This window comes from Dipodomys spectabilis, unplaced genomic scaffold (genome assembly GCF_019054845.1).
Source record: "Dipodomys spectabilis isolate Male_0828 unplaced genomic scaffold, ASM1905484v1 ptg000019l, whole genome shotgun sequence".
In the NCBI taxonomy this organism is placed as follows: Eukaryota; Metazoa; Chordata; class Mammalia; order Rodentia; family Heteromyidae; genus Dipodomys; species Dipodomys spectabilis.
Window position 1 is genome coordinate 17172455 of NW_024870696.1, and position 15401 is coordinate 17187855.

The 15401-nt window shown below is 40.3% G+C and overlaps 1 protein-coding gene across 1 annotated transcript in view; it reads right to left on the minus strand.

Annotated features, from left to right (window-relative positions):
- Pappa2 (pappalysin 2) overlaps positions 1–15401 on the minus strand; it is a 214997-nt gene that overhangs the window by 64474 nt on the left and 135122 nt on the right. The window contains 4 exon segments of the mRNA XM_042674437.1: positions 1936–2149; positions 3216–3390; positions 5899–5901; positions 7170–7341. Of these exon segments, the coding sequence (XP_042530371.1) occupies positions 1936–2149; positions 3216–3390; positions 5899–5901; positions 7170–7341 (564 nt within the window).

Sequence of the window (15401 nt, forward strand, 5' to 3'; positions counted from 1 at the left end):
TTTCAAGTGCCCCTGCCCAGGCAGATAGATGGAAGGGGTGAAGCAGAACATCCAGAGATCTGGATAGAGACCTCATTTTTCCCCAGCATAAAGGTCAGCCATGGGCCCAGAATGCTGGTGTTCATCTCTTAATTCTTCCTGATCCTGACATACTTCTGCCCCTCTTTATTACTCCTGACTTAACTGATCTGCAGGTGTCTGAGATGCAGAGAAGGATGCTGGTCTGTGCAAAGACAGGCAAGGAGAGAAAGCACTGGGGAGAAAAATAAGGCAAGAAAACTGCAGTCCTCAAGCCAGTTGCAATAACCCTTGAAAATTATGTGCGTACACACTGCTTGCCAGAGTGTACCAAGAAAAGCATTCTGCATCTAGAGCCTACGAAACATGTGGTCAAAGGTGCTCTTTGCTGTTGGACTGTTTATAGTACCTGCTAGACTCCACTGAAGCACAGGGAGCATCCTATGACTTTTTTCATCAGTATTACTCACATTCTAATCAGCCTGGTTCTTCCCTCTGAGCTGAGAGAATCAGAGATTCAGAAAGGGTTTGTACTTCGTCCCTTATTCTTCAGTTATGGCTTCCTCTATGTGCTAGTCCCTGATTCTGGCTGTACCACTACGGTAGACCCCATGTTAATACGTCTGGGGTCAACTAGAGGAAGGGTGAGTATGTTTCAGAGAATAAGCTTCCTCATCTTCCTCTGTCTGCTTAGAGAAGACTAGTTTATAGCAAAGTTTGTATCTGCTGGCATCATTGGTAATGGTATGGGTGGGCACTGTCGCTATTTCAAGACAATAAACAAAAAGCTAACAAAAAGAAGACCTATCCTTTCAACTAAATCTTGAGTAAGAAATTTATTTATTTATTTATATTTGCTGTAACTACATTATGAATGGTAGGAAAATGCATGGAGTTTCTTTTGCTGAAAGTTATTGTGATTATTAATATTTGTTGTTACAAAGTCTCTTTTCTGAAACCATTTATTGAGTAATTGGCATAAACCCGGTGCTGTACTGGATATGATTAGCTCATTTAATCCTCAACTCAGCACTTTGAGGCATGAGTGTCATCATCCATTTAAAAGGAGATGGAGAATCCAAGTCAGGTAACTTGCCAGGAGTTCCTCAGTTGGTGAAGGAAGAAAGCACCCTAGCAGGACTCTCTTAAAAGTCCTTCATCTTAACTTGTGCTGTGAATCTTTCATTTCTTCCCTCCCCACCCTGCATATTCAAAAGGAAAGCTCTTCTCTCTATAGCTCCCCGAGTGGACAACCAGAGTTCAGGGAAAAGAAGACATAAAGATTATGATCACAATGCAAAAACCACTACGTGGTGGTTGATTTTCAGTTTTGAAAATTACCTCACTGACTTGTATGTCTTCTACATATTAATTCAATAAGTCACTATATCAGCTTTATCAGGTAGAATTTATTATCATCCAGTTTTATAGATAAGAAAGTGAAACAGAAAGAGAAAGCTTCTCTGCATCATGTATTTATTAAGTATCTGGTCCAAACCAGGCAGTTTCTCCCTGAACTCTGCTTGGGTTATCTATGGATAAGGTTGGTTGTACCAGCACAGGATTGGATTTAGATGACACGCCAAACACTCAGGAGGAGCCTAATGCTTACTTTCAAGGAAAATGATGAGTAAGGCCAAAATTCTTTAAAAATAAACCACCTAAGTGACACTGTGAAATCTCCTATGAGAGAGAATATTTTAAAGGAAAGAATTGAAATTACTTTCCTGTCATGACTGGTTAATATATCTGTATTGAAAAAGAGAGATTGCATAGACAAAAATACACAAGGAGTGGACATCCCAGGAAGGCACGGTATCATTTGCAGAGGAATGATCTGTCATGTGCAAATGAATGAATGAGGAGCAAGGTATACATGAGTTAAAGACAGTGAAGACCAAGACAACGGCAACTTACTTCTTGACTTGACTCTCTGCACTTTCCAACACGTAGTAGCCAGGTTTGCATTCATATTTGCAGATGGTACCCACATCCTGGTTGTCCCTGAGACAGCGAGGCAGAAGCAAGTTGGCATTTGGTATCAAGGGAGGAGCATCGCATTCCAATTTGCAGTAGACTTCAGGGAGAGACCAGAGCCCATCTTCAAGACAGGTCAGCCATGGATTCAGTCCTGATTGCAGAAAAGAGAAGCATAGGGTACTCAGAACAGAGAGTTCAGCAGAAAGAATAAAAATCGTTGATACATATTGATACATTGACATTCTTCCAATCATCACATTGTTCTTGGTTGAACAGTGTCTCTAAAATCTTGCATCAAATGTTCATCCTATGTGTTATTAGCTGTGTGAGCCAATGGGATCTCCTGTGCAGAAGTCATGTAAGTATTTTTTTGGCTTGAATGAAAGAATGCTTAGAACCAAAAACCGTTATCTTCTTTGCTCCCTCTCACAAATGATAAAAATATTGTTGTGACAGTAACCATAGATAATAATAAAACAATAGCAGGTAACACTTATATAGTGGTTATTGTATTGCAGCCACTGTGTTGTATTAACTTGTACAGATCTCAAGTAACAATCATATAAACTAGATTCAGTATTATTCCTTGTATAAAAAATGAAATTAGAGTTTGGTAACCTGTCTAAGCACTTAAAGGGTAGAGTTAGGGTTAAGTCAGGCAGCTTAACCATCAGAGGCCTCAGTTTCTCCAAGTACGAATGATGGACTATTCACAAGAGCCTCAGCCAGCCCACTCCAGATCCACTAAATCAGAATGTCTCAGAGTAAGACTTGGGAACTTGCATGGGTAACACATAATTGTTAGACACATCCAAATCTGAGAGGCCTGGTGAGGAAAAGAGCAAGGTATAGGAGCCAGTGAAAGCAGAATCCACCCCATCTCTAGTAGCAGTGCAGTCAGAGACAAGTTATATAATCGTAACAAACCACATCTAACCCATCGAACGATTACACATATTTAATTTTAAAACAAACATGGTGCCATATGCCATGGTTATGCATATATAAGGACAACTGAGTTTCCTCCAGGAAGGTCACCTTGAGCTTTCTAGGTGATCAAGGACAAAGAATGGTTTGTCTTTTGGGGCTTTCCTGGTTATCAGGAGAATGCATAACAGTAGAGTAGGTAGAAACCATGCAGAGATAAAGAAAGAGTGAGCCTCTTCTCCCCCAGAGGCCAAGGAGAACCTGCATCCTCCCAGCTGGTCAGACAATACCTCGGAGCTTGGCTGGTGGGATACAGGAGATGGAACAGCGTTTCAGAAATTCAGTGCCTTCGGAGCAGGAGAAGTTTGCAAAGTTCACCAAGGATGAGTCAGGGATGCCACAGTCCAGGGGAACACAGCTCACATTCTGGTCCCAGTGCCCGGAGAAACAGGTGAGCACAATCTCCTAGAAATGACAGAGAATTCATTTCTTTCAGGTTATCAGAATAATTATCAGGCTTTGCTAGGGAAATGCTCCACCACTGAGCCATATCTAAAACATAATTTTCAGGTCTCTGAAGAGTCCCAATGATCATTTGCACCCAAATTTAATATAGATAAAACAATCATGCCTCTGTCTGTTCTTAGGCCTCGCAGTTCTACTACAGCAGCTCACAAACTTGGGTCCGATGCTGATGAAAGGAGCTTGTCTAAGCAAGAGAATCACCAAAAGGCAGTGCTGTGCACGGATACCTCTGCTGGCTGCCATGCACTTGCTCCTTTCTCCCTCCTCTACACCCAAAGACACTAGCTCCTGCAGGCTTTATGCTTCTGCCTTGTATTTGGTTTTGTCCTAGGTCCCCATGGAAGGAACCTGGAGATGGGGGTGGAAATGGGAGACTTGAGTGCTTATTCTTCCTGCTTTCTCTGGAGGAAGTGTCGGTACGTTGGGTCATCCTTGGCTATCCTTCCATTCAGCTGATGGGTTCATGGGCTCTGTGGCTCCCCACAGCTGACCTTTCAGGACTAAGGGTGACAGCTGAGTCCTTTACTCCCTGGCTACTGTATATCTCCTGTGATCCTTCTTAAGCCTTTAGGAGTAGTCTTTTTATTAAAATTTCTCAAATTGCCTGCTTTGTCACTCATTTCCTGCCGTACCTTATTAATAAGCCAATTAATAATTGTGAGAGAAGGACTTAGTATCTAAGAACAGCTGAATTTAGAAGGTACCCAAAGTGGTTAAGTGGGAGTGAGTCCAACTATGTCCAGGGCCTGCCATTTTAGTCAGGCAGCCCTAGAATACAATCATTAATTAAATAAAGAGATTATTTATTGGGTAGCTAGAAGTGGAAGGTGTTAAGAAAGATAATTTCAGGAGCTAAAAATCAACCAGGAGAGTAAATCTCATGCTGAAGAAGTAGCTAAGAATATGTCTAAAGATGTCAAAACTTGGAAAGAGAGAGAAAAGGAGAAAAGGCAGAAAGGAAATAAATAAAATAATGCAGATGCAATTTTCTTTGTCACAAGAGCTCAATAGGTATGTATATATGACCATATAAAACGATGGTAATCAAAATGAATTTTAAGATAGGGAAACAAGAGGTATTTTTGTTTTTGTTTTGTTTTGTTTTTCTAATGTGCTGTGTAAAGTTATTTCTGTTTTCCTTCATTTATTTTGGTACCCTGTGTCTTGTATACATGTTTATCTGATTTGGAGAAGAGAAGGAGATTAACAAAATGGTGAAATAAAGGACAAAGAGTGAACCAATGCAACAGGGATACTCACAAGACACTATGTTGGAAATGAACTTTACAACTTAGGGAGGAGGAGAGTCAAGGGAGAGAGGGAAAGTGGGAGAAAACGAGGGAGAGGTTAGCAATGTTCAACAGAAATGTACTTATTGCCTTACTTATATAACTGCAACCCCTCTGCAAAACACCTTTACCATGATTTTTTTAGAAAGGAAAATATAACTACATGAAGTCAAGCCCCATGCTATGATCCTCCAGCTCTGGAGGAGGACGGTCACTCTTGGGCTGAGAGGGAGAATATTTAGGGGAGTTTCACTAGAGGAGAAACAAAGGGACAGAAGAGGCGTATGGAATGGAGATGAAAACGAACAAGTCCTAGAAGCCAGAAGTTCTCTGTTCCTTTGGGAAACGTACAACAGTCACTCCAGAAGCTGGGTTAAAGGTCAAAAGTGGAAAGGGGAGTTTCTGCGGCTGAGACAGCTATCCTGTCAGGAGGTGACAGTGGCAGGAACGCCAAACGCCCAACGACTGCCCAAGGCACCTGTCACCCCTGACACCAACTCCTGGCAAGCTCTTCCCCACTGCTTCCCAGTGTGTCTCTGTTGTCTGCCAGAAGGACAAGCCAGACACATTTTTCTATTTAGCTTCATTTCTTGTGTCAACAAAAAGCAAATGTCCCTACTGTCTTGTGATCACCAGTCAGGGTTGTATAATTTCCTTAATGGGGCCGATTTGGATGCGAGCAGCTGGTCAGCTGCAGAGCTGTGTTGCTTGATTGTATCACATGGCTGGCAGATAGTGACTGTCCATCTCTCCCCTTCCAACAGGACTCTGACCCCAGTACGTTTATCACATTCAGGAAACCTAGCTCAGCCCACAACAAGCCAGGAATCACTTAAAGATCATCACTAAATCCTGCATAGATTGCCTGGGTATTCTCCTGACTTTGTTAGGAATTGTCCTTTGATCTTAATTTGAAGGCACTGCCAACATTGCCTCTTCTTCTTGGTTCTCCATAACCTACCACATATATTAATTCTGTCCCTATATTTTTTTACTCTTTTTTTAAAATATCTTCTACCTTGTTTTTAGTGTGTACATACCTTTGTTTGAGTTGCAAAACAGATGATAGATGTTCTTTCTTTTCAAGTAAAGTATACCACATAAAGGAATTGACGCCTCAAGATAATTAAAATTGATTCAGTCTAGACAAATATTAAACCTTCTGAAATGTGAGTAGCCCTTTAAATTCTGACCATCTCTAAGCATATGAAATTCTTTCACAGGCTTACCACCTGTTAAGCAATCAATTGCACAAGATAAAAAATTTCAATTATACAAACCATTGACATCTGACCAATAATCATGAGTTCACTCTTTTCTAATGTTAATATACATCTTTTAATTTTCTACTTAAATACCACTAATCTGCCTGATTATGTATGTCTCATTATATTCTCACTTTTTCTAAAAGTTCTGTCCATGTTTAAAACTCCTCTCTAAAAGAATGACAGAAAACAAAGCCCTTAAAGCTGGGAATATATGTTCACGCTTATAATAATGCAACCCAACAGTAGCTAGTGAGTGACATTTTTCTAAGAGCTTTAAAACAATTGCCCACTAGTCATTATAGTAAGTCAATGAGTTAAATCGTTAATGTCCTGATTATTTTACAAATGTGGAAATAAGCTTAAAGAGATTATAGCTACTTTTGCTTGCTTTTAAAAAAAATATTTTCTTGTAAAGACGTTGTACGGAGAGGTTACAGTTACATCAGTAAGGTAATGAGTACATTTCTTGTCGGGATAGTGGGAGAAAAGCAAAGGAGAGGGTAACAATGCTTGCTTTTTTTAAAGTACATACCTAATACATAGGGGAGCCAAAATTTCACCCAAATTGCTTTCCTAAGTAATGCTCATAACTAACATATTCTAACTACCTCCACTACACCTTGAGATCTTGAAAATGGTACAGTAGAAATTTGGAATAATGGGGCTTGTAGAAATCGGGAAAATTCAACCAAAACTAGCATCTTACTAGAATCTCTGCCTCTGTGACATACTTAATGCTTTTGGAGAGAAATTAGTCTGTATTTCTCTATTTTGGTAAAAGAGAAGACAGAGGTCAGGAACAGACAATGAACCACAGACAAGTTAGTTGCAACTGTTGTTCCTAGAAATAATGCACATGTCTATATTTTGCATTTTTACCTTGAAGGAAAAAAAAGGGAGACATATAATTTCTGACTGGAAAATAAAAACAAAGGAGAGCGGAATGAGCATGGCTATGTATTGCCCTCCTAGAGGGTAAATTTACATCCTGGTTAATCAGATTCACACATGCTGTTAGATACTTTACATTTCTATTAAGCCATACTCCTCTTTGCTTGTTAGGGCAAAAAATTAAAACACCCTCTCCTCATTAGTCTAGCCAGGGAGAAGTGCATAAATTTCTGGAAAACCTGGCCCTGCTAATCAGAGGATTCCAACTCACCTGCATAGGCCTGAGCTGCTGCCCCCTGCTGGTCTGTAGGACAAACCCCTTTTGACAGGTAATAGCACACTCCAGGTGACCAGGGCTGCTAGAAGAACAGTTCACCTTTTCTGTGTTCTCAAACAGCATGGGTGCACAGCTGCGCTGGTCCCCACAAAGCCGATGGGCACAGCTAGAATGACAGAAACACAACATCGCAGGACTGGTGAGACTCAATGCGCAGCAGCAAGGATTTCACTGGTTCCTCTGAGGAATGGCTCTAGCAATTTACTCTGAGCAACTTAGTCTTCAAAACTCCATTGAGCTTGTCGTTTTCTCCTGTATTACTTGGAACTATGAGGCATCACATAAACGATATAAATTAACAAGTAAGAATTAACCAACTTATCATGGCTCTTCCAGGAAAGTCAAATAGCGATGGGATGAAGGAAAAGAAAGGTTCCCAAGAATACTGGGTGATCTCGATTAAGGGAAGATATTCAAATATTGGTTGGTTCCCAAACCATCAGAATAGATGCAGAACGAGCTAAGGAGTGGATCCTGGAGACCCTTTGTTGTGTCAACATCAACCTTTGGGATGCTTGATCACAGGACTGCCCCAGGGGTCCTACAACAAAGGCCTGGGTATATGAAATGACCAAAGTCAATAACAGCTGTTGACGGATTCATCTGAAAATATTTTATCTTCTTGTACAGTCGTAGTAGTACACACCACTAACGACCAGTACAAGCCACTCACAGCCTGTGCTAAGTGGAAAATCTCGCATATTGAATCCCCATCACACATTTGTCAACGTGCTAGGTACTTTGAGAGACATTCCCTCAGCAGAAAGCTATTTCCTGGATCATTAAAGCCAACCTTCAGGAAGAGGAGAGATAGATAAACTCTCCAGACTTCAAGGAAGCTCAGTCTGAACTACAAGAGCAGTAAGAATGCAGTAGAGCAAGAAGAGCACAGCACTCCTTCCATGGCCAAACCAGAGACTGGAAATCAGCATAAAGAGAATGGCTTTGAATCCTGGTTCTACTAGATACTGGAGGGAGTCGCTCATTCCCCCAAGTGTTCCACTTCTTTTTCCTAAGAAATGAGATAATTAGAGTAATATCTTATAAGGTTGATTCATTTCCATGTTAGTTTTCTCTGCTACTCTACTGTCAATGCCTCCCCAGTTGTCAGTTGGAGGTTTGCTCCCACCCTGATTTTTAGTTCTCTGATACCTCTTTGCCTTTGTTGGCTTTATTTATTAAAAAGGCCTTCTTTTTCAAGAAGTCTCTCCAGCTCTCTTCCCTCAGTGTAGTTACAAAAAAAAAAACAACAACAACAATCCTGCTTTCTAAGATCTCTTTTACTTTCTGTTGTATATGTTATTTTATTGTTCTTAAATTAACTTATTTTCTGAACCCACAAGAAAATTTATAACTGAGTGTCTTCCAATCTCCTAACTGGAGCATAAACTTTTGGAAGAGAAATATTTCTTCTTACCCATCTCTATATTCGCCACACACCTTTCTGTAGTAGATATAAGAAATGTTTACTGGTTAAATTTGTTTGTACTGTAGTATAGATAACAAAGTAAGCTCCTGGCTATCAAAATGGAAAATTTGCTAAATTATATTTATTTCAGATAAGGATCTGAAATAAGAAAATTATCTAATAATGCTTTACTTATACATTCATTAATAAACATTTAGTAAGCACTTCATTGTTTTCAAGGTATTGATCGCAGCACTAGTGCTATAATAAGGATGCTGCTCTGAAAGCACTCACAGTCTAGTGAAAGACATTAACAAGGTGTTTTCCTGTTTTGTGTGTCATTGCCACTGGTCCTAACTACCAATCAAAGTGATAACCACTTGTCATCAATAATGTGTTGTTTGCTTCTAGATTGTATTAGTCAGCGATTTTATCAATAAGCTGGGCAATAATTTAAGAAAGTGGAAAGTAAAATGTCATTGGATATGCACATAGTGGCTTAGATAATTGAGAGTTGATTAAAAATGCAGCATCTCCCAAAGGGCAGATTTGATCTGACTGTGATTAATTTGCTGTCCCTGACCTTAAACTTTTTGGATTTAAACCATATTCCAGGGACATTCTCATTTCCTTTACACATACTTGATAGAGGATGTAGGCACTGGAGGTAAATAATATGAGGGAACACTTTTTACTCCTTTGTATTCTAGCTTTTCCTTGTGATGGTACAGTATCAATCATCAACCTGATGAAGGGAGAAATATATGAGTGGAGGGAGGGATGGCTCTTAATGAATCAGCATAGTTCCCCAAATCTAATGCTGATTATTGGGTATAAAATATGGAGTGTAAGTCTCTAGGGATGTGAAGAACTCTGAACTCCACAGATGCTATGGACTATTGTGTCCCAAATACAGTATCTTCTTTATTGAGTTGAACAGGAAGCATTGGAAAACTCAGCCATTAACATGCTGCTTCATATCAACTGATTGCCAAGAAATTCAGGCAAAAGAGGGGGCGTGCTGTTTTTAGTGACATCATGTAGTTAATCCTCATGGTTTTTGAGCACAAACACATGCTGTGACAAGACAGAAAGCAAACACTGTGCACGAGCCTTCTCCTATGGAGGAGAAGGCTGAGCTGTACTGAAGGCTGCTGCTCTGATCTCTGATCACTCCAACAGTAGGAGGAGTCTATCAACATTAGCAGTGGAGAAGAAAGAGCAAGACAGAAGCACACAGGAGGGAAAAGTGGCATGAAATATGACCAAGGCCAGAGAGAAACAGAGAGTGAGAAAGAGAGAGGGGAACCAAAGTCCTAGTTATGAAGTGAGAAATGGTTTTAGGGCAGTGGCTACAAATTCTTTCACTAGCTTATATTTCCATTTGCTTCCTTTTTTAAGGAATTTGTTTTATGAGGACGGTGTTTGTCAGGTCGTTAGTTTCTGATGGCATCTGGTACCAATTGTAGACTTCTCTCCCTTGTACCCCAACACTACAAAGCACTACAAAGGCTGCTTCTAGAGTGAGTGTGCTGTGTTCTTTTATCCCTTCCTCCCATTACTCTTGCTCCTAATCCTATGCAAGTTCTCATAGCATAAAGATGATGTTAGCAGTACAAATAATTCATCTCAAATTTTCTCTAAGAATTTATCCCTATGCTTTTTTTCCATAAAGCTAATGAAAGTGGCAGAAATGACACCCAGAGATGTAGGAAGTTAGGTGTTTATCTTAGTTAGACATACGAGGAAACTAAAGTCATCTGGAAACTAGCTAGAGGACCACACAGCAAGCCAGAGAAAAATCCTCAGACTGGATCTCAGTTCCTCCCATTTCCAGACCCAGCTCAGGCCCAGCGCTAGGTTGCCTTTCTGCTGCTTTCTGTCCAGCTCAGAAGCAAGTAATATCAGCCAAGTGAACCAAGGATCTCTTAGAGGACAGGCAGGCAGGCAGGAGCAGGGGATATTTATTCACTCTTCTTAATTTTGAGCAGCTTTCTTTTTAAACGGTAGCAATTCAAGGTAGAAATATTTGTTTAGCTGTGGCTACCTGATAAATATGCTTCTTTCTTTCTTTTGCCTCCCCTCCACTTCATCACATTACCTTCTCAAGTAGGGATAGAATAGACCCAATCAAGTTGGGTGCCGGTGTCTCCTCCCTGTCATCCTAAGTACTCAGGAGGCTGAGATCTGAGAATCGCTGTTCAAAGCCAGCCCAGGCAGCAAAGTCCATGAGACTATTATCTCCAATAAACCACCAGAAAGCTGGAAGTGTCACTGTTGCTCAAGTGGTAAGAGTGTTAGTCTTGAACTAAAGGGCTGAGGGACAGTATCCAGACCCAGGCTCTGTATTCAAGCCCCATGACCAACAACAACAACAAAAATTGTCCCAATTAGAGGTGATTCATAGATATTTCCATTTTAACAAGTGACAGAGTTTCAAGCCAAAAGGTTGAATTTCTTTTATGATTGAGTTTTAAGTCAGTAGGTCCTTTGGAATCACATACAGAAAAGGGTACCTACCATCATTCTAGCTTTACTATTTCTCTTTGAACTCTCTAATATCTTTCCTCTGGTCCCTACTGAAAAGTCATTGGGATATTATTTTGGTGGTGGTGGTGGTGGTCATGGAGCTTGAACTTGGGGCCTGGATGCTATCCCTGAGCTTATTTCCCTCAAGGCTAGTGCTCTATCATTTTGACCCACAGTGCCACTTCTGGTTTTCTGGTGGTTAAATGGAAATTAGAGTCTTATGGACTTTCCTGTTCAAGCTATCTGCTATCTGATAGCTCCTCAGATCTCAGGCTCCGGAGTAACATAAGATTACAGGTATAAGCCACAGTGCTCAGTGGGATGTTTGTTGTTGATTGTTTTCTGTTTTGGATTTTCCTTAAAGGGCACTCAAGTGCAGAATTGCTATATAACATGTATTTTAACCTCCTCTAATGTGAAGTTGTTTCTGGGTTCCCATCCTCATTATGTCTTAACAATATCATTTATTAATGATCATGTGTGATTTTTCCTTGGCTGTTTGGGCATGTAAATGATGCTTGGATCTGAGAAACTGCCACTTCCCATCAGTGAGGCCTGCTGTCTTCACCATCGCTATATGAGACACAATATCAAGGCCTTATTCTCAGTTTAAACCCTAATACTGCAGAACAACAACAAAGACAACTCTATATTGAAAGGAATCAATAGCTCTGTCTAAAGATAGTCTTACAGTCAAACTCTCAAGTATTCCTAGGGTTTTTATGGCAAGTGAAGAGCAGGTTAAGGCTGACAGCTGAAGACAAATATTCTCTATAGATAGACTGGCAAATTCACTCACATACTCATAAGCTGACTCCCAGAGGAGGCCAAACCAAACATATGATATTAGTTTTCCAGTCCTTGAGGCCACTGTGGGGATGTTGGCATCACTTATTGCCCAGGTCCACATTTGAGAAGCTGGGTAGCTCCTGAAAAAACGAGGGAAATCCAGGCTGTTTTCCTTACAGCTGCCCTGCAGCTTTGGACTAAGTTACCGCTGAGACTCTGGCCACCTTGGAAGAACTCAGAAGGCTAGGTCAGTATTCCAGACTCAGTCAGTCAAAACTGAAATTCCTGATTCTCTCATATAAGGTTTGAGAAAAGTTTATGGGCTAGCAACCCCATTTCCTACTGTGAAAATGGGAGTAGGGAGACATTTAACCATGGAAGACTGCTAAAACTGAAATGGAGTTGAAAGATAATGTAACCCACATTTCCTCACTTTGGAAAATAAGAAAACAGAGTCCCAAATTAATAATGGGATATTCCAGCTCTTCCTATAGCATTGAGACTGTAACATAACAACAAAGAAGATTTATTAATCTTGGGCCCAAATTCAAAAGCAGGATTACAATAGCTCACACATTTTTCTAAAGTCAATAACCCACCCTTTCCAGGGTGTCCAGACATGTCTGACACAACTTCATTTTGTTTTTTTCTAAACTCTAGGTTAGTGAGAAAGAAACTTCCTGGCTTGCATCTCTACCACACTTTTCAAGAAATAGCCTTGTATGATGAAGAGAGCAGTAGAACAAGACCATGTGACATTGGTTCTGGTCTTGGCTTGCTCCTACTGACCTCTATGACCTTGGGCAAGTCTCTCAATCATTCTGGCCCTCCATCTGCAAATTTGCAAAATGACAGGGCTAAACTGGGTTCAATCAAAAAATCCTTTCCAGCTTTAACATGGTATTTAATTTCACAGATGAAGTGATGGTGGTATTGGTGTGGGAGCACAGAAAGCCCATGAACAGACAGGATGTGGCAGGGAATGCAGATTCTCTTAGAATCTTTCTTGCCCAATATAAATCCTTCACTTAATGTCTCAATTTTTCAATTGTTTTGTTGAACAAAATACTGCATTGCCTTTATCTAAAAACTACCACCATTGACTAAATAGCAAACCCAGTGGTTTCTCTAGAACAGCTCTGTTATGGCTAAATAATAAAAAATGGGGATCAGATTTCTCTCCATTTTGGTGATTCCTATTAATAGAATAGGGAGTGGGTTCAGAAGGAATGCATGCTCTGGATCTGGCAACAGAGGAGATGTACAGAGTGCAGAATGGACTGGAAGAGACTAAGTTCTCATTAATCTTCCCACTACTAACTGCAAAACCAAATGTCATAATAATAGCATTCATTCTCAGAGAATTTTGCTTCTTTTCAAAACCATTCTAAGCAGTCTCCACTTTGGCTCTCCATCTCCACAAGTTTCATTTCTGCTTTGTAGAACAGGAGCCAGATTACATGTTAAATACATTGCTAACCACCTTCTTGGGCAAATCAATGATGGTACTTTGAAGGATCAAATCAATTAGGACAGAAAAATTGATTCAATTTGTTCTCTCCAAGATTTGATTCTCGTTTGAAGAAGACTGGATCTCTACAGTCATTCAGATTATCCCTTTATGAAGCAGAGAAATGACAGATGCTTGCACCCAGCACACCCTCCTTCTATTCCTGTCACCCACCCCCAGTAATTTGGAGGTTGTCCCTGATCATTTAAGCCTCAGCACACAGTTGGACTCTTCACCATAGCTCTGTTGGGGCATGTCATTCTCTCCCTAGAATGTGACCTATTTGAAAGTTCAAGACTGGACATTGGTGGCCCAGTCCTGGGTAATTCACTTTGCTCATTTCTAATTCTGGGCATAGGTTATTATCATTTGTTTTTTTCTTTAACCATGCCTGGCAGTAATACCACAAGTGCCATCCAAGGGTCCTTTTAAAGAGAAACAGATTTACATCAAACAGCCCAAAGTGCTCCCTTTCAAAAGCCATGCCTCACTAAGTTTCAAAATTCAAAATTTTCATGTCAATTAAAAAGCTGCAGAATACCAGAGAAAGAAGCAATGTAATTCAGTTACTGGCTTAACCTGCAGAGCTTATGCTTCCTAGCACTTGCCCAGAGAAGCAGAATCTCCCATTTGGAATGACAAATAAAAGTCAAGATCTCCATGCACAGATCCTCTAATTTCCCCAGGCAGTAGCTACCTTCAGGAGGTGTACTTCCTAATATGAAATGACCACTGGAACCCCCAAAGGACTGCGCTGTTGACTCCTTCCCCTGCCTTTGAGTCATCTGTGGGTTCCAATGAAACTATTCATCTGAGAGTGACATTTCCTCTGCCACGGCCACATTCACAGCTTGAGCCTGGGGAACTGTAAAACATGTGGCACGAAGACACAACACGGATAAAGTTTAACAGGCATAAGCTTCTGACTGTGTTCCTCTTAGAATGGCACCAACAGGAAGGAAGGAAGGCAGGGGAGCTTGAACTCTCTGTGGTCTAAACTCTAGCTAGAGGTAAATGGAGATCTCGTGCCAGTATTTTTCATAGCTCTCAAATTTGTATGCAGCAGTGGAACAACAAGGTGTGCTAGGTCATTTGAGGAGTCTTTCCTGAATAACTTTCTAGAGTCCCCAACAGAACATCTTGCTGCTTTCATGATCTCCTAAACCCAGAATTTGCCATCACTTGGTTGGCAACAGACTTAGAATATGATTGGCTTCTGTTCTTTTGCTCTTCCTAATACTTTGGGGCCTTTAAACATTAAGAACTACCTTGCTTATAAAGCCCAAAGAAGGAAAAGATAGTACTGAAATCCTGTGGTGAGATTAGATAATGCATCTCAAAGTAATAGGAGGCAGGGATCTGGAATTGACCTTGCCACCACTCCAATTGCCAGATTTCTTGTCCCTACAGCTATAGTGGCACAAAAAGTAGGCATGGCCCGAGAGTCATTCCAACCAGAACTATGGTCAAATCTATCAATAGAGTCTGCCTATTTGGCAGGCTGGAAAAGGACAGAAGTCTAGAACAATTGGCTTATTTTTATTTTCTGTGCTTTCTCCATCTTTACCATCTTTCATGAGTACAGACCAAACTGACATAGCCAGCCTTAAGCAGGCATTTTTAATTCATATATTTTTGTGTACTATATGCACTTTTCCTATTTTCCTTCCAAACTTCAAGTGCCTAGATTACATTTCAATAGGACCCTGATCTATTTGTGTAAAATGTAAATATCTATAGGAGAAGACAATGGTATATCTAATTGATAAAGACATAAAACATGTTTGCCACTAACATACAGGTGCTTATATTTTAAAGAGACTCTTAAAGGTTTTATATAAATAATTGCTATTGGTAATATCTAAGACGCTGTGGTGACTCACTGGGAAGACATTTGTTTCAAATATATTGCTTTGAAATAATAAATAAA